Source organism: Dendrobates tinctorius, unplaced genomic scaffold (genome assembly GCF_039654945.1).
Source record: "Dendrobates tinctorius isolate UK_male_01 unplaced genomic scaffold, ASM3965494v1 ptg000125l, whole genome shotgun sequence".
Taxonomy (NCBI): Eukaryota; Metazoa; Chordata; class Amphibia; order Anura; family Dendrobatidae; genus Dendrobates; species Dendrobates tinctorius.
In genome coordinates, this window is record NW_027361793.1 from 20,450,407 (window position 1) to 20,473,369 (window position 22,963).

Here is a 22,963-nt window from a genome sequence, read left to right on the forward strand (position 1 = left end):
AAGGACCGCCCACTTTCAGAATTTTTGACAGTATGACTGCAGGATCCTGACCCTGGCTCAATTCCAACAGGGCTTTCTCAGCTTGATCAATAGCATTAGGTTCATCATACAACAACCCCAAGGCTTGAAAAAATGCATCCACATTAGTTAGAATAGGATCACCAGGTGTCAAAGAAAACGCCCAATCCTGGGGATCATCGCGCAGCAAAGAGATGACAATTTTAACCTGCTGCGCTGAGTTCCCCGATGAGTTAGGCTTCAAGGCAAGAAATAATTTACAATTATTCTTAAAATTCAAAAATTTAGACCGATCCCCAAAAAACACATCAGGAGTAGGAATCTTTGGTTCAGCAGCATGTGAATGAGCAAGATAGGCGGAAATTCCCCACACTTCAGCAGCAAGCTCCTCCACACGATCAGACAATTGCTTAATCTCCATTAAGAAAAAAAAAATCCTCCTACAGCCCCAGAGAAAAAGAGGAAAAAATATACATATAAAAAAAAATTCTAACACCTTTTTTTAATTTTTTTATTTACAATTCTTTCTTGCTATTGAGTACCCTAGAATCTGCGGTATGGCTGGTGATTCTGTTATGAATGAGTCACCGGAGGAGGAAAAAACAAAAATACAAGCTGAGTCCAGAAAACCGGAGAGGTTGGTAGCTAGCGGATTGCAGACCCCTGATCCTATTCAGAACAACTAACAGTAGCTGTGGAGTGTTCCTACTGTGGTCCTAGACACCTCGTCACAGCCGGAGAACTAAATAAGCCTAAAGAAAGAAAGGGGAAATCTAAACTGCCCCAGAGCAGACCCCAAAGCAATAGACAGCCCCCAACATGTATTGACGGTGAAAACAGATGAAAACACAAACACAGACAGAAAGACCGGCAGAGCAAACGATGGGGCCCAACTAACTAGATAGGAAAGGACAGAAAAGATGCTGGCTGCAATCCGCAAACACCCTACCAAAAATGTCCCAACACGTCTGATAGGAAAAACGGCCCTAAAGTCACTAGACTTCAAAATCCCTATATCAGCACTCCGATATATTCTGAAGACAGAGCAAAAGAGTATCAACCGATCAGGGACAAAAATGGAAACTCAGCAAAGCCCCAGCCGGGACTGGCTGAACACAAAACCAAGCAAATCAGACAATCTCATGGAACAATAACAGAGCAAAAACTTAGCTTTAGAAGACAGGAATTGAACTGGAGGCCAGAGCTCAGAGCAGAGAAATCACCAGCAACCCTACAGGGCGTCGTGTTGTGAGTTCATTTTCCCCTTCACTACTGAGGCCCGAGGAACTCCCTCTTCTGGTGAAGAAAGGTAGTGAGCCTGATTGTCAAACACCTGGGGCTGATGATGATGACTGGCTGAGTGGAGTTAATGACTGGATATAAGGCTGCCGACGCCCTTCTGGCCTGCGGGTGATTTCTCTGTGGACTTCTAGGAAACCAGTCTGATTCCTGCTCATCTAAAGCTAAGATTTCTTCTTTGCCTTTTTGCATTAGTGTTTTGTTTTCCTAGCTTTTCTGGATTCTGCCATTCCCTGCTGCGGTGAGCTGAATCTCCTTTTGTCTGTTGCTCTGTCTTCAGAATATTCCTGAGTACTGACATAGCTTTTTTGAAGCCTAGCGTCTTCAGGGCCTTTTTTACTGTCAGTTGGTTGGCTCTTATTTTCATAGGGTTTTTCACGGATTGCAGACAGCAGCCTTCCTGTCCTTTCCTATCTAAGCTAGCGTGGGCCCCATCTTTGCTCAGTCTATCTTTCTGTCTGTGTTTTGTTTTTTCATCTTGCTTCACCATCATTATATGTGGGGGGCTGCCTTTTGCTTTGGGGTCTGCTCTGGGGCAGTTTAGATTTCCCTTTCTGTCTTTAGGCTATGTAGTCCTCCGGCTGTGATCGAGGGGCCTAGGGCATCGTAGGAGCCCCCCACGGCTACTGCTAGTTGTGTTGATAGGTTCAGGGGTCTGCAATCCGATAGCTGCCAACTTCTCTGGTTTTCTGGACTTAGCTAGCATTTCTATTTTTGCCTCCTACGGTGACTCAATCATAACAGCGTCGGCTGCCTTATATCCACTCAGAGATTCCAATCGCAATCCACCTGTTCAGGTGACAGGTTTCTCCCATCCAAATCAGTTTCACCACCTCCTTTCACCAGCAGAGGGAGTTCATCGGACATCAAAGGTGAACGAGAAAATGAGCTCATAACACCTTCCAGTCCAGAGAGCGCAAAGGCCGGGGCCCGGTCCCTGAGGTTGATTGGATTTTTATATCCGGCAACAGACACTGGAGGAGTAGTGAGCCGCTAACGCCTTACTCCCACCATAGACTTGGGACACAACAGCGAAACGGATAGAGAGCCGGGACTCAGGAGAGGAGTCCCCGAAGTAGGCTACAGCTGTCTGTCATACAAGTAGAGACTAGGAACACCTAGAGAGAGGCATTTCAGGGTAACTAAGTACTGGAGTGCTTCGCACCTAAAGGCGCATTTGATGAGTCGTTCAGTGAAGGTACATATTGGCGGAGTGTGGAAGGGAGAGTCCTGCCCTGCCTGGAGGTTGGCTGGAGCCCTGACCTGGAGAACACAGTGCGGAGGCAGGCAGTTGTGTGAACTGCAAAGAGTGAGTAAAGCTTTGGAACCGCATACTCTGATGTCCTCCAGTTATTCCTGTACCACTACACCTGGGTAGCAACATCTACACCATCCTGCGCCTCTCCTCATCCATTGCACCTACACTGCCCTGGGACTACAGCTCCACCTGTGGGGAGCTATACCATCTCTGCTGCACCATACCATCAGTCCCAGTGGATCTGTATGCAGCGCTGGCCTAACACCATACTTGCCAAATACCACGGGTGGCGTCACAAACTATTCTAATAAACTCTAAACACCATTAACACCACCGCCATTGATATTGGGTGCCCAGGGCCACGGACCGGGTCTCCGCTGCTGTGACACATCCCCCCTGACGCCGGCCTGGTACCGAGTACCCCACAGCCCTGGGAGGGCGTTCCACATGTCTATGTGTGTGTGTGTGTGTGTGCGTGTCTGACTGTGTTTGCGTGTCTGTGTGTGCCCCATGTACTCTAGTGGCTAGTCTGTATGTGCGTGTCTGTGTGCATGCGTGTCTGTGTGTGCCCCATGTACTCTGGTGGCAGGTCTGTGTGCCTGTGTGTCTGTGTGCGCGTGTGTGTGTGCCCCATGTACTTTGGTGGCTGGTTTGTGTATGTACCTGTGTGTGTGCGTGTCTGTGTGTGCGTGTCTGTGTGTGTGTGCCCCATGTACTCTGGTGGCTGGTTTGTGTGTGTGTCTGTGCATGTCTGTGCGTGTGTTTCTGTGTGTGCCCCATGTACTCTGGTGGCTGGTCTGTGTGCGTGTGTGTCTTTGTGTGCATTCCTGTGTCTGTGTCTATGCATGTGTGTCTGTGTGTGCCCCATGTACTCTGGAAGCTGGTCTGTGTGTGCGTGTCTGTGTGCCCCATGTGCTCTGGTGGCTGGTCTGTGTGCATGCGTGTCTGAGAGTGTGCCCCATGTACTCTGTTGGCTAGTCTGTGTGCATACGTGTCTGTGTGTGTGCTCCATGTACTCTGGTGGCTGGTCTATGTGTGCATGTCTATGTGTGTGTGCCTGTCTGTGTGTGCGTGCGTGTCTGTGTGTGTGCCCCATGTACTCTGGTAGCTGGTCTGTGTGTGCGTGTCTGTGTGCCCCATGTGCTCTGGTAGCTGGTCTGTGTGCATGCATGTCTGAGTGTGTTCCCCATGTTCTCTGGCGGCTAGTCTGTGTACGTGAGTGTCTGTGTGCTCCATGTACTCTGGTGTCTAGTCTGTGTGCATACGTGTCTGTGTGTGCCCCATGTACTCTGGTGGCTGGTCTGTGTGTGCATGTCTATGTGTGTGTGCCTGTCTGTGTGTGCGTGCGTGTCTGTGTGTGTGCCCCATGTACTCTGGTGGCTGGTCTATGTGTGCGTGTCTGTGTGTGCCCCATGTATTCTGGTGGCTGGTCTGTGTGTGCGTTTCTGTGTGCGTGCGTGTCTGTGTGTGCCCCATGTTCTCTGTTGGCTGATCTGTGTGTGTGCTTGTCTGTGTGCTTGTCGGTCTCTTCTCCACTCGATGGACTGAAAGGAAGACTTCTTACCACTTGTCTGTCACCTCCTCCCCACATATGAGCGGTCAGTATTTTTTTTTTCTTAAAGGGGCTTTCCAGATTCAGAAAACCCACTGTTCTCTAAATGGAATGGCTCTTACTCGCGTTCCCAGGTTCAGCCACTGATTCCGCTGCCTGTTATTGTTTTCAGAACAGATGTCATGTCAACACTTCTGGATCCAATAACTGAGCTCAGCAGCTTCACGTGGGTTGACACCATGAGTTGCTATAGCCAATGAGCTCACTGACTGGCTGCAGCGCTGTAGACGTGACCTGAGCACTTCAGACAATAACAGGAACCAGGAACTGTCACAGAGACTCAATGCTGGTCCTGGGAGGGGAAGGAAAAAAACTTTTTTTTCTAACTGCAGCTAATGAGAAGGGTTTTCTGAAATTGGAAAACCCTTTTAATTAACTTCTAATGCATGTTACTATGGATCTTGGCAGCAAATTAAAAGCATATCGCTTACTGCTTCTTATAAACTGATATAATCAGTGTTGAGCTATGCTCATACGCAGTGGGATTTTTTCATGCAAATTAAAAGCTGCGTTTTACCGTATGAGACAAAGCTACAAGGTTTCAGAAAACCCCTGTACACACTTGTTTTTTTTCCTGACTGAGTTTGAGAACGGCAGCATTTTTTAGTATGCAGCATATGTCAGTTCTTTCACCGTTTTTCCCTATTTCACCCATATAAAGTTATGAGAAAGTGCAAAAATGCTATAAAATGCACAATAACTGTTTTTGCAGCATTTTTTAAGCATTTTTTTGGAAATAAAACCAACTTTATTAACCCCTTTACCCCCAAGGATGGTTTGCACGTTCATGACTGGGCCAATTTTTACAATGCTGACAACTGTCGCTTTATGAGGTAATAACTCTGAAACGCTTAAATGGATCCCATTGATTCTGACTTTGTTTTCTCGTGACATATTGTACTTCATGTTAGTGGTAAAATTTCATTGATATAACTTGCGTTTATTTGTGAAAAAAGCAGAAATTTGGTGAAAATTTTGAAAATTTTGCAATTTTCCAAATTTGAATTTGTATGCCCTTAAATCACAGAGATATGGCACCCAAAAAACTTAATAAATAACATTTCCCATATGTTTACTTTACATCAGCATAATTTGGGAACCAAAATTTTTTTTGTTAGGAAGTTATAAGGGTTAAATCTGACCAGCGATTTCTCATTTTTGCAACACCATTTTATTTTTACGGACCACATAACATTTGAAGTCACTTTGAGGGGTCTATATGATAGAAAATACCCAAAAGTGATACCATTCTAAAAACTGCACCCCTCAAGCTGCTCAAAACCACATTCAAAAAGTTTATTAACCCTTCAAGTGCATCACAGCAATTTTTTGAATGTTTAAATAAAAAATGAACATTTAACTTTTTTTCACAAAAAAATTACTTCAGGTCCAATTTTTTTTTATTTTACCAAGGGTAACAGGAGAAATTGGACTGCAAAAGTTATTGTGCAATTTGTCCTGAGTACGCTGATATCTGATATGTGGGGGGAACCACTGTTTCGGCGCATGGCAGAGCTCAGAAGGGAAGGAGTGCTGTTTGACTTTTTCAATGCAAAATTGGCTGGAATTCAGATCGGACGCCATGTCATGTTTGGAGAGCCCCTGATGTACCTAAACAGTGGAAACTCCCCACAAGTGACCCCATTTTGGAAACTAGACCCCCCAATGAACTTATCTAGATATGTAGTGAGAACTTTGAACCCACAAGGCCTTCAGAAGTTTATAACGTACAGCCGTACAATTAAAAAATCATATTTTTTCCACAAAAATGATCTTTTCACCCCCAATTTTTATTTTCCCAAGCATAACAGGACCCCAAAAGTTATTGTGCAATTTGTCCTGAGTATGGTGAAACCCCACATGTGGGGGTAAACCACTATTTGAGCGCATGGCAGAGCTTGGAAGGGAAGCAGCACCATTTGACTTTTGGCTGGAATTGGGATTGGACGCCATGCCGCATTTGGAAAGCCCCTGATGTGCCTAAATAGTGGAAACCCCCCACAAATGACCCCATTTTGGAAACTAGACACCCCAAGGAACTTATCTAGATGTGTGGTGAGCACTTTGAACAGAAGTTCACCAAAGTTTATAACGCCCGGGCGTGAAAATAAAAAAATCATATTTTTTTCCACAAACATGATCTTTTAGTCCCCAATTTTTTTATTTTCCCAAGGGTAACAGGAAAAATTGGACCCCAAAAGTTGTTGTCCAATTTGTCCTGAGTACTCTGATACCCCATATGTGGGAGAAAACTACTGTATGGGCCCCCTTCAGGGCTCGGAAGGGAAGTAGTGACATTTTGGAATGCAGACTTTGATAGAATGGTCTGTGGGTGTCATGTTGCCTTTGGAGAGCCCCTAATGTACCTAAACAGTGGAAACCCCCCACAAATGACCCCATTTTGGAAACTAGACCACCTAAGGAACTTATCTAGATGTGTGGCGAGCACTTTGAACCCCCCAGTGCTTCACAGATGTTTATAACGTACAGCCATTTTTTCCACAAAAATGATCTTTTCACCCCCAATTTTTATTTTCCCAAGGGTAACAGGACCCCAAATGTTATTGTGCAATTTGTCCTGAGTACTCTGATACCCCATATGTGGGGGTAAACCACAATTTGGGCACATGGCACAGCTCAGAAGGGAAGCAGCGCCATTTGACTTTTTTGGCTGGAATTGGGATCGGTTGCCATGCTGCATTTGGAAAGCCCCTGTTGTGCCTAAACAGTGGAAACCCCTCACAAATGACACCATTTTGGAAACTAGACCCCCAAGGAACTTATCTAGATGTGTGGTGAGCACTTTGAACCCCCGAGGTCTTCACAGAAGTTTATAACGCCGGGGCGTGAAAATAAAAAAATCATATTTTTTTCCCACAAAAAGGATATTTTTGACCCCAATTTTTTATTTTCCTAAGGGTAACAGGAAAAATTGGACCCCAAAAGTTGTTTTCCAATTTGTCGTGAGTAGGCAGATACCCCATATGTGGGTGTAAAGCACTGTTTGGGCGCATGGCAGAGCTTGGAAGGGAAGGAGCACCATTTGACTTTTTCAATGCAGAATTGGCTGGAATTGAGATCAGACGCCATGTTGCGTTTGGAGAGCACCTGATGTGCCCAAACAGTGGAAACCCCCTAATTCTAACTCCAACCCTCACCCCAACACACCCCTAACCCTAATCTCAGCCCTAACTCTAGCCCTAACCCGAGCCCTAACCCTAGCCCTAACTCTAACCCTAGCCCTAACACTTACGGGAAAATTGAAATAAATACTTTTTTTTAATTTTATTATTTTTCCCTAACTAAGGGGGTGGTAAAGAGGGGTTTGATTTACTATTTATGGCGGGTTTTTATGTTTGGCAGCTGTCATACGCTAAAAGACTCTTTTTATTGTAAAAATAGTGTTTGCATCACCACATTTTGAGAGCTATAATTTTTCCAGATTTTGACCCACCGAGTCATGTGAGGTCTTATTTTTTGCGGGACGAGTTGACGTTTTTATTGCTACCATTTACGGGTACGTGACATGTTTTGATCGCTTTTTTTTTCGATTTTTGGGACGCAGAAGGAACAAAAACCAGCATTTCATGAATTTCTTTTGGGGGGTGCGTTTACACCGTTCCGCGTGAGGTAAAATTGATAAAATGGTTTTATTCTTCTGGTCTGTACAATTACAGCGATACCTCATTTATGTAATTTATTTATGTTATGGCGCTTTTATGCAATGAAAACAATTTTATATAAAAAATAATTATTTTTGCATCGCTTTATTCTGCGTGCTATAACTTTTTAATTTTGTCGCTGATGACACTGTGTGGTGGCTCATTTTTTGCAGGGCAAGATGACGTTTTGAGTGGTACCATGATTATTTATATCTGTCTTTTTGATCGCGCGTTATTGCACTTTTTGTTCGGCGGTATGATGATAAAGCATTATTTTTTGCTTTGTTTTTTATTTTTTAAGGGGTTCGCTAAAGGGGTTAACTAATGGGACAGTTTTGTAGGGCGGGTCATTACACAAATATATGTGTATATTTAAATAATAAATAATAATAAATAAATATGTGTACTTTTGTTGTTTTTTTTTTATTTCCAAAAAATGAATTTATTATGGAATTTATTATTTTTTTTTAATTTATTTAGCTATTTTTTTATAAATTATTTTTACACTTTTTTTTCTTTTTTTTTAATTTTATTACATTGTCCCAGGGGGGGGGACATCACTGTAATATGTCAGATCGCTGATCTGACAGGTTGCATATCACTCTGTCAAATCAGCGATGTGATAGGCGCTGCTGCAGGCTTTCTCAGAGCCTGCTCTCAGCAGGCACTGATAAAGACACCTCCCTGCAGGCCCCCGAAGGTCCCCGCCGCCATATTGATTCGGGGACCTGCAGGGAAGGCGACCCCGCAGCAGTGCTGCACATCGCGCTGCTGCGGGGATCTCAGGGAAGGAAGGAGGGAGCCCCCTCCCTGCCGATGCCTCCTTAAACCCCGGTACACTGCGATCGTGTTTGATCGCAGTGTGCCAGGGGTTAACATGCCGGGGGAGGTCCGTGACCACACCTGACACATAGTGCCGGGTGTCAACTGTGATAATCAGCTGACACCCGGCCGCGATCAGCGGCGCTCCCCCCGTGAGCGCCGCTGATCGCTATGACGTACTATCCCGTCCATGGGCATAGGGGCCCGGGTCCCGTGGATGGGATAGTATGTGAGATGTCAGGAAGGGGTTAAATAAGTTATGTAGACAAAGCATACGTGTAATTCACACCCAATAGAATGCAGAAAACGAATGCAGCAAAACTGGCGTTTTGAACACAGCAGTTCTACTGCCAATAAAGCAGGTTTGAGCTTCAGAAACAAAATGTAGCAAAAACGCTGCGTGTGAACATAACCTTAAGGAGAATTATAATCAGCCAATTGGTTCGGCCCTCCACAACAGCACCAGTTTCTTATGTAGTCCCTTTGAAAAATGAATTGCCCACCCCTGGCCTAAGCAATGCCCGTTTAAAGTATTAATAAGTGTAAATGTTATATACAGTATGTACCTGAAGAATTCTCTCTGTTTTGTTTGTACAGCCATTAATTTTCAAAAGTGACATTAGTGATGCTGCCATTGATTGACACTATTGTATTCTCAAAAAAATTAACTATCGGCGGCCATTTTTACCAGCATTTTTCGTTAACAAACTGATCTTTTTACTAACAGTTCATGGTGAAATAATAAAATAATGACCCAGTCCAAACAGTGTCGCAAATATCTTTGATTAAGGGCTCATTCACGTGACAGTATTTTCAGTTCAAGTGTTGTACGTGAAATAAAAACAGACCACCCTTGGACCAATATTACTCAATGGGTTAGGGAAGATCTGTGTGTGTTAAAAAAATAAAATCGCAGTTTTAGTTTCTTCCAAATCTATGAATGCCAAAAAAACTGGATGCCACAGTATAGCATCTGATTTTTACTGAAAAATTGCTATTCTGTAATATAGAAAGTGTAAATGAGTAATAGCTGCTGATGTAAGAAAAATGGATTGCATGATGTTATGGTTTGCGCATCGCACTAAATATAAATTATGAGAAAGTGCAATCGCAACCCGGGGTCCACTGTGCGGTGATAAAGAAACCGCAGCTAAAGATCAATTGCGGAGCGATGCTGTGTGCAAGCACTGTAAACCACGGAGTTAAAAGTCACTCAGTGAGGACAGAGTGCAAAGTACCTGCTCTGTTGCTCCACAGAGCAGTACAATAACAGAGAGCACTCGGACCTATACCCTGTTAGATGTCACAGGAGTACAGCAGATAATAATACTAGTTGGGGGTCCCTATACTGTAGCTTCCCCCCAGGGAAATCTAGGCTGGTGGTTGTGCTCTCTCTGACACTCGGCTGTGCTAACGGCACACGCGACTTAGGACTCCCGCAGTCAGATGCTGAGCCAAGCGAGAGTTCCCACCCTACACTGCCTACCTAGACACACAATCACCGTGCTAGAGGCGGCACACTTGTACTCTGAGCAGTAATGTATCCACAGACACACATAGCATGAAGGATCTTAGCGCGCTGACGTGGGCCCAGGACCCTTTTATATGCTCCGCTTAAGTCGAGTCAGACAGGACCTTACTCGTGGACCAATCCAGAACTGCCACATCACCTGAGCAGCTGACGACCGACTACTAATGATAGGTCACCACCTCTCGATCAAGCCCAGTAGGATGATTTCTGGAATTAGCCTCTGGAGCGTCTGTTAGCTGCTGCTTATTGCTGGTTACCATAGGTTTGGCTGGAAAGTCAGCAGTAACCAAGCGAACCGCGCGGGTCTGAGCAAGACGCTGAGACCAACGTCTTTGCTGAGCATACCCCACTGCGGTCAGAGCAGAATGAGAGACCGCAGAGGCAGACAAGGCTTGGAATTGACCCTGTGCAGTGGGAGAATCCCGGCGCCTGACACATGGGCTACACACTATGACAAGGCGTAAGAAAATTGTCTAACTTTTCTGAATGAACGATTTTTTTTATATGCTTATATATACCTACCCTAAAGTGAAGGTAGCTCAACAAATATAGTGCCATCATTATAAATTAGTTATAATTTTTTTCAGAGTTATTGTATTCATTATGATACCCCGATAATGGACAGAATCCCGAACTGATCGTCAATATCATAAATAGCAAAACAGAAAAAGAAAAACAATCATCAAGCCAAAAAATATGAAAATATGAAAATACTTTATTGCAAATCCATACAAAAAAACAGGCTAAAAAAGTGGATGAAGCCACAGTGCATATATAGTTTACAAACACGAGACGTGGGTGTGCTGATGTAGCCATCAAAAAATCAAATAATAACTCACAGTGGTAAAAAACCATTAGGAGATATGGGAAGATTAAGTTATGTTACCCCCAAAAAGATCCACCATAAACAATGATGCATTGGTCTATTATATAAACATAAGAGGGAATGTCTCATGGCAATCCATCACAGAAAGGGCATGCATGAGACAGTATCAAAAGGAGATATTCATATGTAAAATAGATCCCAAATTAGCATACATAAGAAGATATCCTGTAGACCAACAGAGGGGCAAAGTGGGGGGAGGGCACCAGCAACACCCGCATCACCCCGACGCGCGCTTCAGCAAAGCCTTCATCAAGGGGCATGCAGTGGATCAGAAGTGAGGTGTTTAAAAAGGAGCCAGAACCAATTAGTAACAACCCGGAAGTACTGCTCCATTGCCAGGGCAACATTCACACCAGCCGACATCACCGCATCTACCAGGGCCACGCCAGGAGAAACCCCACACAGCCCCGACTTACAGGGACGATGGAGCCAGCAATAAAGTATTTTCATATTTTCATATATTTTGGGCTTGATGAACGTTTTTCTTTTTCTGTTTTGCTACCTACCCTAAGGTGTATAAAGATACATTACCTGTGCCCAATTTTAAGACTGGAGCCGTTTGTGGTCAGCACCACAGTAGGCATCCTTCCTGCAGCTGCCATTGTAAATGCAGTATTGCATAATCGTCAATCAGTTGTCTATCCGTGATTTGTATGTCATACTCAAGTCCACTAGACCATTTCAATTGTAGAACAGGGTCCTGAGTTGAGGCCCTGACTAGGATAGAGTTTGCCTTCATAAAAAAATCACCTTTTTATGGTATTTTTTTAAAAAAATTTATTGCATTACTTGCAGAAAATGGTTGAAAAATGATGTTGTCAGAGAGTGGAAAAAACGGAAGGAACATCGCTCTGGTCTTTCAGCCGCTCATTCCATTGCAACAGCCATATCTTCTTGGCAACAGAATTCAGAAACCGGAGGAATTTTCTCACTAGGTGTTCTCAGTGAAGGTAAAAAAAGAGTAACTGTACCATAACGAAACCTCTTGTCAATAAAAGCACCATAAATATTAGATTGCTGTTGGCCGAACGATGCGTCGGTCAATTGTTCATCCTACAGCCATCTCTCCCATAAACACGGTCGCTCATTCGGCATAATACTCCTGAGTTCTCTATGAGAAAGACGCTAGCTGACACGCTAGCCAGATGCTTATTTCTGGGAGAAAAATGGGATCGGCAGTCAGAAAAAGGACATGACTGATAGGGAAAATGTTAATCAGTTGGCCAGTGTCGCCATATACATTAGACAGTATGACAAACACGTTGATATCGGCAGGTTTGGCTGACATTAGTTTGTGTATTGGAGCCTTAATGCATTTTCAAAAGGAAGAACTTTAGGGTGTGTGCACACAGTGCAGATTCTGCTGCGGATCCGCAGCGGTTTTGGTCCTGCGGATCCACAGCAGTTTCTGCTGCAGTGTACAGTACCATTAAAATCAGTGCAAAATGAAAATCGCTGTGCAGACAGTGCGGATTTTTCTGCACGGATTTGCTGCGGTTTCAAAACCGCAGCGTGTCAATTCTTTGTACGGATTCCGCTGCGGTTTGGCACCTGCTCCATGGCAGGTGTCAAACTGCAGGGGAAAACCGCAGGCTAAACCACAGGAAAACTGCAGATAAACCGCAGGTCTTTTGACCTGCGGATTTACCTTCGGTTTTTGACAAATCCGCGTGGATAAATCCGCAGGACAATCCGCAGCGTGTGCATACAGCCTTAGCGATCAGATGTTTACCTCGGGTCCAGCTTCTGAAACCCTCTTTGATTAGCTTTGTTTTCCTGGGAAGCAGCATACCACTTCACATGATCTATATTTTGTATTCCATGGTTAGTCTTTTGAGTTTTCAGATCAGAAGTTGCTCTTTCCACTGGCATCCTGCATTAGGTCTCACAGATTTCCCCATCTCTATAAACGCAATATTTCTTATTAGGGGTCTAATTGTAAAACCCCTAATACACGTTACTGAACTGAATTGTAATAATCGTTACACAATAACAGTATGCATGCTTATTGTTTTCATGCATTAAACATTATGGTCATTAGGAAAATTGTATCCATTGAGTGGGTGGGCCTAGATCCACGATTAACCCTGGAATACTTAGTGGTGCAGGGGGAATATAGTAATAGCAAAAACTGGACTCTTTTGACCTTGTGGCAGGTTCTCTTTAACCCCTTCCCGACATTTAAAGTAAATCGACATAATGATTGGGAAGCTCTTCTGTTGTGAGTTCATTTTCCCCTTCATTACTGAGGCCCGAGGAACTCCCTCTTCTGGTAAAGAAAGGTAGTGAGCCTGATTGTCAAACACCTGAGGCTGATGATGATGACTGGCTGAGTGGAGTTACGGACTGGATATAAGGCTGCCGACGCCCTTCTGCCCTGCGGGTGATTTCTCTGTGGGATCCTTGGAGACCAGTCTGAATTCCTGCTCCTCCAAAGCTAAGTTTGCTGCTCGGCCTTTTGCTTTTGTGCTTTGACTTTGTTTTTGCTTTGTTTTTCTGGAATTCTGCCATTCCCTGCTGGGGTGTGCTGAATTCATTTAGCTCTGTCTTCTGAAAATACCTGAGTGCTGATTCAGTTTTTGAAGCCTAGCTGCTTCAGGGCCTTTTTTATATCAGCTGGTTGGCTTATGTTTTTGATAGGGTTTTGGCAGATTGCAGACAGCAGCCTTCCTGTCCTTTCCTATCTAGGTAGTTTTGGGGCCCCGTCTTTGCTCAGTCTATCTTTCTGTCTGTGTTAGTATTTTCATCTTGCTTCACCGTCATTATATGTTGGGGGCTGCCTATTGCTTTGGGGTCTGCTCTGGGGCAGTTTAGATTTCCCCTTTCTTTCTTTAGGCCTATGTATTTCTCCGGCTGTGATCGAGGGGTCTAGGGCATCGTAGGAACCCCCCACGGCTACTGCTAGTTGTGTTGATAGGTTCAGGGGTCTGCAATCTGATAGTTGCCAACTTCTCTGGTTTTCTGGACTTAGCTTGTATTTCTGCTTTTGCCTCCTACGGTGACTCATTCATAACACTCTTCCCTCATTATGAAGTACAGTTATGTCATGCTGGTTATGCTGGCACAGGAGCACAATCACCGCTGGGAGCTCTCCTACCTGGCAGCCTAAGTCTTGCAGCAAATCTCAGGGCTGTTGCACTCTTGTAAATGCCAATGCTGCAATCTTAAGCATGCATAGTATTTAGAAGGTTGTAAGAGGGAGGGGTTCCAGTCTCACTCCATCAGGCCCCCTACAACGTGGTCATGAGGAGCCAACAGTTGTCATGTCATCCAGAGGTCAAAGAATGACCTCTGCATCTGTCAGGTTCTTTTACACCTTGTTTTTAAGTATTGTCTTACAAGTCTCTCACCCTGTTGCAGAATATTCAATCTGCGATTGTTATATAAAATGTTCACTTTCCATTGTGAATCCAAGTAAAAGAGTTTCAAAAGGTGTTAAAAAAATATAAAAAAAACCCCTCACAAAATAAATTAAAAAAAAATGTTTACCAGTTAAAAGGCAATTTTATGTAACAACAATAAATGGTATGACCATTTCTGGAATGACTCTAATAAGTCTAAAATGCTGTCATCAATAGTAGGTGTACTTGTGGTCTCTCCTGATGAAGAAGTAATTTGTACTTTGAAACGCGTAGAATAAACCACCATTTTGTTTTATATCCTGGGATATACGTCTCATTAACTGTTGGCAAGGGTAGAAACCATCCACAAACCTTTCCTCCCATCCTTTGATAAAATACTGTTATGTTATTTAACCCCTAACTTTCCCCAAAAAAGTTAATAAAATACAGCAAAAAATACTGTTTTTCATTGTACTGCCTCAGAAAAAATGGAATTAATCGCTTTCATAAAGTCATATGTAAATAAAAATTCTACAACTGGAAACATGATCTTGTCCCTCAAAAATCAAGTCCCTCACATGCCTTTGTTGACAGCGTAATAAACAGTTATAGCTGTATGGTGTTGCAAAGCCAAATTATTTTTTGTATAATAAGGTTTTAGTGTGCAAAAGAAACAAAACCTAAAACAAAAAAAATAAATGAATCTAGTATTGTTTGTACTTTCCCAAAGAACAAAGCTATCTTATCACTTTTTCCACATGATAAAAAATAAAAAAAATTGTGAATTGCTATTTTTTTTGTTTATCCTTTCTCCCAAAGCTTGGAATAGAAAATGATCACGTGTCCAAAATGGTAGCATTAAAAATGTCAACTAACAGTGCAGAAGACAAGCCCTCCTATAATTCTGTTATAGAGAATTTAAAAAGTTTTGGCTTTCAAAACGTAAGCCTTTATTCATCAAAGTAATTGCAAAATTCTGGCAGAAATCACTCTGAAAATTCACAGCATTTTTGCGCAAGAAGGAGTTGCCCAAAAATGTAGCGATTTTTGGTGTTTTCATTCTAGTTTCGGCCAGCTCCAGCAAAATGGGCAGAGCTGGGGAATGATGGGGCATGAAGCAACAGCTCATCTAATTCATGGTGAGCTATGGTGTAGCTTACATTAGAAATCTTACTTCAGTCCCTGGCAGGAGTGAGATTTGTGATGAGCTGCATGTCACATGGCAGGCACTCCTGATTCATTAAGATGTGTGAAAAACTGACTTCAGAATGAGACGAAACCTCTCGTGGAAGGTCACCATCTGCTGTCTGCCTCTGATCCAGTGCTGTGACATCTTTTTAGGCATGCACAAAAGCTCAGTCCACCACAGCATGGTGCACAGCTGAAAAGACAAATATTGCTGGAACAGAAGCCAGAGGCAACTCTTCCTGCCTCACTGATCAATGCATCTCTTGGGGGTTTTGTCTGAATTAAGCATACATTTTAAAATGGAAACACTGATGTAAGTGCTCAGCTTAGAGGTCAAGGTAAATGTGAACATGTCCTTTAAATTTATCCAAAATGATAAACCCTAAAATTGTACCAACAAAAACTTAAACCCTCAAAAAACAAGTTCCCCTGTTAGGTCCATTATCTGTCAATGGTAATGTAGTGGGTTTTCAAGTTAATGGTGGCTCAAAGGCTCTGGAAAAGCTTCCACCTGTCCCTTAACCCTCCTCCCCAAAAAATAATCCAGTGAATCCTGAATCCAAATGCCCCCATACCTGCCCAACAGTATGCCTAAGCCAGAGTTATCATTCACATGTTTGGCATTGCTGTAGTGGGGAGAGCCCACTTAATTTACGGGGTATGTGTCTGCAGCAGCACAAGTTGGGCACTATGTATTGGGCACTAAGCTGGTATTTTGGCAATTTTCACTCTGCAGTACCAACTGTGTGCTTATTTATGAAAAATACCCTTTTGGGCAAAATAATCAGTACACACATAGATGAATTACAACATTTTATGAAATTTTATGAAACCGTTATGGCCTAATGGTATAAAATTCTGCAAAACATTGGTGTTGTCAAGATGCTTATTAGACCGCTAAAGGAATTAGGGTGTAGTTTGTTAAATGGGGTTATTTTTAGGGGCTATGCTGTCCTGGCACCTCATTGGCTTTGCCAGTGAGACATGGCACCTAGAAACCATTAGAGCTAAATTTGCACTCCAGACTGACGCTCCGACCCTTCTAAGCGTTGCAGTGCACCAGAACAGTAGTTTGTGATCATTTATTGGGGATATACAGTTAGGTCCATATATATTTGGACAGAGACAACATTTTTCTAATTTTAGTTCTAGACATTACCACAATGAATTTTAAACAAAACAATTCAGATGCAGTTGAAGTTCAGACTTTCAGCTTTCATTTGGGGGTATCCACATTAAAATTGGATGAAGGGTTTAGGAGTTTCAGCTCCTTAACATGTGCCACCCTGTTTTTAAAGGGACCAAAAGTAATTGGACAATTGACTCCAAGGCTATTTCATGGACAGGTGTGGGCAATCCCTTCGTTATGTCATTCACAATTAAGCAGATAAAAGGCCTGGAGTTGATTTGAGGTGTGGTGCTTGCATTTGGAAGGTTTTGCTGTGAAGGAAACATCCCGGTCAAAGGAGCTCTCCATGCAGGTGAAACAAGCCATCCTTAAGCTGCAAAAACAGAAAAAACCCATCCGAGAAATTGCTACAACATTATGAGTGGCAAAATCTACAGTTTGGTACATCCTGAGAAAGAAAGAAAGCACTGGTGAACTTATCAATGCAAAAAGACCTGGGCGCCCACGGAAGACAACAGTGGTGCATGATCGCAGAATAATCTCCATGGTGAAGAGAAACCCCCTCACAACAGCCAACCAAGTGAACAACACTCTCCAGGAGGTAGGCGTATCAATATCCAAATCTACCATAAAGAGAAGACTGCATGAAAGTAAATACAGTGGGTTCACTGCACGGTGCAAGCCACTCAAAAGCATCAAGAATCAAAAGGCTAGACTAGACTTTGCTAAAAAACATCTAAAAAAGCCAGAACAGTCTGGAAGAACATTCTTTGGACAGATGAAACCAGGATCAACCTCTACCAGAATGATGGAAAGAGAAAAGAATGGCGAAGGCGTGGTACAGCTCATGATCCAAAGCATACCACATCATCTGTAAAACACGGCGGAGGCAGTGTGATGGCTTGGGCATGCATGGCTGCCAGTGGCACTGGGTCACTAATGTTTATTGATGATGTGACACAGGACAGAAGCAGCCGAATGAATTCTGAGGTATTCAGAGCCATACTGTGTGCTCAGATCCAGCCAAATGCAGCCAAACTGATTGGTCGTCGTTTCATACTACAGATGGACAATGACCCAAAACATAAAGCCAAAGCAACCCAGGAGTTTATTAAAGCAAAGAAGTGGAATATTCTTGAATGGCCAAGTCAGTCACCTGATCTCAACCCAATTTAGCATACATTTCACTTCTTAAAGACTAAAGTTCAGACTAAAAGGCCCACAAACAAACAGCAACTGAAAACCACCGCAGTGAAGGCCCGGCAGAGCAACAAAAAGGAGGAAACACAGTGTCTGGTGATGTCCATGAGTTCAAGACTTCAATCAGTCATTGCCAACAAAGGGTTTTCAACCAACTACTAGAAATGAACATTTTATTTACAATTATTTAATCTGTCCAATTACTTTTGGTCCCTTTAAAAGCAGGGTGGCACATGTTAAGGAGCTGAAACTCCTAAACCCTTCATCCAATTTTAATGTGGGTACCCTCAAATGTAAGCTGAAAGTCTGAACATCATTTAGCCCCCCCAAAAATTTGAAAAACCAAACACATTCATTGTTGTGTTACCTGCATGCCAGCTCATATCTGTGTGTGCTCAAATTCTTGCCAGTTTACAGCTGTTTTATTTTTGGGGGCTGCCTGTAAATTTGCTTTAAATACAAGAGAGTTTAGGCCACAAAATAAAAAGGCCACACATTCATTGTATTGGTCTCTCCGTGCCAGCTACTATCTGTGCGTGCTCAAACTATGGCCAGTTTACGGCTGTTTTAATTTTCACCTGCCTGTCACTGTTGTTAAATCCAGCAGTCTTTTGTATCCCCAAAAAATATAAATTAATAAGTAATACAGTCTGTTATCTCAGGCAGTGGCCTGGTGTTTCTGTGATGGAAAAATCTTCGCTTTGCAGGCCAACAGTACTTACCACATCCACTTGTTCTCCAAAGACATCCATTTGTAGGCAGCTTTTAACCTCTTTCATTACTCCATTTAAAATGGGCAAGGCAAGGGGCAAGGGACGGGGAAGTGGAAATGATGCTGATGGCGCATGCAGAGTACGAGGCCATGGCAAAGCTTACAGTGAGCCACAGCAAAGACCCACATCTTCGCGAACGAAATTCCTGTCCCAGTTCCTAGGGGACTGCACCACAGCACTATTGAAGCCAGAGCAGTGTGAAACGGTTGTTGGTTGGATAGCGGATAATGCTTCAAGTCACTTAGCGACCAACACCACCATGTCTTCCACATGGTCAAGTCTGAGTAGCCGTGAGTGTGGACCGGATATTACTCACCCTGCTCCTCCTTCCTCCCACCATGCCGAGTGCCCTGAGACAACTGATGCCATACTCGGACACTCAGAAGAGCTGTTCAGTCATCCCTTTGTAGATTCGTGCCTCTCGTCCGCTCTACTTGAAGCGGGGCAAGATGATATTCCATGTAGCAATTCACAAATCTTTGAGCAGCCACCGGTCACCTGAGGTGGATGCTGATGAGATACAATTGCCTGAAAGTCAGGAGGAGGAGCAGGGTGCGGATGTGGAAGACGAGGTGGTGGATGACATAGTGACTGACCCAACCTGTCAGGAGGACATGCAGAGCAATAATGCCGCACACATGGGGAAGGAGGCATATCACCCCAACAGCCAGTGTGGTGGCCACAGTCAGAAGGCGTGCATCCGTTCCCCGTCACACCAACAGGCCGGAAGTTGCCATTCAAAGTGTTAGATCTTCCAGAGTCTGGTTATTTTTTTTAAGGACTCTGCCGATAACCCCAAACAAGCCATTTGCAGCTCTTGCCATGCCCGCATCAGCAGGGGTAGTAAAACTACTGCCTTGACTACCACTAGCATGATTAGGCACATGGCAGCAAAGCACCCGATTTTGTGCGCAGAACCACAGTCTCCAGGAACACTGTCTGTAGGTGACAACACTTCTTCTTTCACTGTTTTGTGTACATGCCAGTTCAATGTGCCTGTGAAGATGCCTCAAGCCCTGCACCTGTTGTTGCCCACAGTCAATCAGCACCATCATCAAGCCCGTCCTTGTCCCAGCCCAGACTTCAGTTGTCTATACCCCAGTCATTGGAATTCAAGCGGAAATACCCAGCCAATGTACCACAGGCCACATTACTTAATTCGCACATCTCTTGTCTGCTTGCAAGCGCTCGAAATGTTGCCTTTATGATCATGGAGATGGAAGCTTTCCGCAGTTTGATGGCGGCCGCCGTCCCAAGGTACTTGGTCCCCAGTCGCCACTATTTCTCCCGTTGTGCCATACCGGCCTTACACCAGCATGTGTCCCACAACATTACCCGTGCCCTCAACAGTGCTGTTACTGGTAAAGTCCACCTAACCAGGGCACATGGACAAGTGCCGGTGGTACATGTCACTGACGGCACACTGAGTTAATAAAGTGGAAGCCGGCACCCGGTCGGACCTTGGGATGGAACACATCCTTCCCACGCCGAGGATTGCTGGCCCTACGTCAGTCAGAGTTGCTCCCACAGTCTACAGCTCCTGCACCTCTTCCTCCTCTTCTTCAGCCTCCTTCTCTGAAATGAACACATCAGTCAGAAGCCGGAAGCACTGCAGAACTGCCTCAGCCAAGCTGCAACAGGCTGTGCTGAAGCTAATCTGCATAGGTGACAAACCACACAATGCAGAAGAGTTGTGGACAGCGCTGCAGGAGCAGTCAGATATTTGGCTGACCCCGCTGAACCTACAGCCAGGCATGGTCGTGAGTCACAATGGCCGGAACCTGGTGGAGGCTCTGAGGCAAGGTCAGCTCACACACGAACTTTGCCTGGCCCATGTGCTTAACCTCGTGGTTCAGCTTTTTCTCAAAAGCTACCCGGAGCTGCCTGATCTGTTGAAAGTACGCCGTATGTCTTCACATTTTCGAAAGTCAGCGACAGCTTCAGCTGCCCTTGCTGGGCTTCATCAGCGTTTGCAGCTTCTGCCTCACCGACTGATTTGTGATGTCCCCACGCGTTGAAACTCTACACTGCATATGTTGCAAAGGATTTGTGAGCAGAAGAGGGCAGTTGTTAAGTATCAGCTTTAACAAGGCCATTGATTTTTCAGGTCAGACACCACATTTAAGGCCTCAGCAGTGGACATGGATGTCAGACATATGTACCGTCCTCCAGAACTTTGAGGACTGCACTAAGATGGTGAGCGGCAATGATGCCATAATTAGCGTGACCATCCCGCTTCTCAGCTTTCTGAAAGCCTCAGTGCTCACAATAAAAAAGGATGCATTGCAGGAAGACCACGAGGACATTGAGCCAGGAAACATACCGAGTGATTACACTCAGCCCAGCCTCAAGTCTTCGCAACATGGATTGGTAGACAGTGAAGAGGAGAAAGAGCAGGAGCTACTTTCATGCGCTGTAGATGGTAGAGCTGCCATACCGTCTGTTCAGCGGGGTTGGTCTGAAGACAGGTAGGGGGAGGAGGAGGAGGACATCATGGTCAGTCATCCTGTTGGTGAGGACATGGAAGGCATGTCTGTTAGTAGTTTGGCACACATGGCTTACTTTATGTTGTGCTGCGTCCCGTGACCCTCGCATTAAAAAATTTTTCGGGGACACTCATTACTGGTTGGTGACACTTTTAGACCCATGCTACAAGGAAAATGTTCATGCTCTTTTTCCAGAGTCAGACATTACTATAAGGGCCCTTGTAGCGGAATTATTAAAAAAAATCCCATCTGAGAACGCTGGCAGCAGATGTCAGAGTTTGTTGTACAACCAAGGAGTCCAAGCAAGAGAGACAGAAGTACAATCCAGGTCAGGCAGGGGAACAATGGCAAAGTCTTGGGAAAATTTTCTCCGACCCTCCTATCGTGCTGCCGCCAAGTCAAGGGGTGCTGTCACAAGAAGTTCAATGTTTGGGAAGATGGTGAGGGAGTACCTTGCAGATCGTACAAACATCCTCCGGGATTCCTCTGTGCCTTTTAGTTATTGGGTATCCAAGCTGGACACGTGGCATGAACTGGCTCGCTATGCCTTGGAGGTCCTGGTCTGTCCTGCTGCTAGCGTTCTGTCAGAGTGGGTTTTTAGTGCCGCTGTGGGAATTATAACAGATAAGCGCATCCGCCTGTCAACTGACAATGCTGACAGGCTGACCCTTATCAAAATGAACAAGGGCTGGATTGGGCAAGACTTCGGTACACCTCCAAATGAAAACACTGAAATATAACCTTAAATGCATTGTATTTTTTGGGTCGGTGTATTATCAGGCACTTCTTGACAAACACACATGGGTATCTATCCACTTCCTGGGTTGGTCTAGTTGCTGTTAGCCTCCTCCTTATCCTCATCACCCACAACCAGTAGAACACCAGGCCGAAGGGATTGCGTGATGCAAAAGTAACTCAACTTTTGGCAAGGGTATTAGATAATATTTCTATTTATATCACTGTCTCTGAGCTGTTGCTAGGGACAAACCTATCTCGTTGAACACATGTGGCTTGATATCTAGGAACCTGTATTCACCCCTCCGTTTTGTTATTTTTTTCATATGTGGCTTCACATTTGTAATTTAGTTTTTTAATTTCAGTATGGTTTTTCATTATTTCTCCTCATTGTCCACGGCTACATGACCAGGGTTAACGTGTTCTGTGCTACTACAGGCAGTCCAATTTCTTGCAAGGGTGTCCATGATGCCCATAGTCTATTTTTTAAAAATGGTGTTACGTGTTACAGAACCACTCAGCACCCAGAATATGTTGTGCAGTTATATGTATGTTTAATAGGTTCCATGGGAGATGCATGTCCCTAATGCATCAGCTCACAAGCTGCGCCCAGCCGCCCCCCCCCACCTTTGTAATTCCCACAGTAAACATCGGCAGGCTCCGGCCACCTGCAGCTATTGTAATGTATGTCTGGCCTGCCGCTTTTCTATTGGCCTGCCCTCTGTATCTGTGTGATATATTCTGTGTCCTGTGAGTAAAGTGTTGTCAGACTGGAAATACGAGGAGAAGCGGTGATCTTTTATATGCGCCCATGTAACCAAGGAATTCCAGCCAGTGTCCTTCATTCAGACTCCAGCCAAAGCAGAGTGGACCTCCGGAAACACGGGGTGGTACCTAAAGAGGTACCCAAGATAGCAAGACCCCGTTACACTGGTGGCAGCCAGCGGGATATGATACCCCTTCTACAGGAGGAAAGGAATGAATGGAAAACAACTACCAGAAGTTAAAGAGGACTACATTAAA

At 44.3% G+C, this 22,963-nt stretch overlaps 1 protein-coding gene across 5 annotated transcripts in view; it reads left to right on the forward strand.

Moving 5' to 3' along the window:
* Positions 1–22,963, forward strand: part of MDH1B (malate dehydrogenase 1B) — a 301,491-nt gene that overhangs the window by 221,903 nt on the left and 56,625 nt on the right. For 3 of the 5 annotated variants that reach the window (XM_073541913.1, XM_073541914.1, XM_073541910.1), the window contains exon 7: positions 11,884–12,038. The exons of the other annotated variants lie outside the window; for them this stretch is intronic. In XM_073541913.1, the coding sequence (XP_073398014.1) occupies positions 11,884–12,038 (155 nt within the window). The remainder of the gene's footprint in view (positions 1–11,883; positions 12,039–22,963) is intronic. 5 annotated transcript variants of the gene reach the window in all.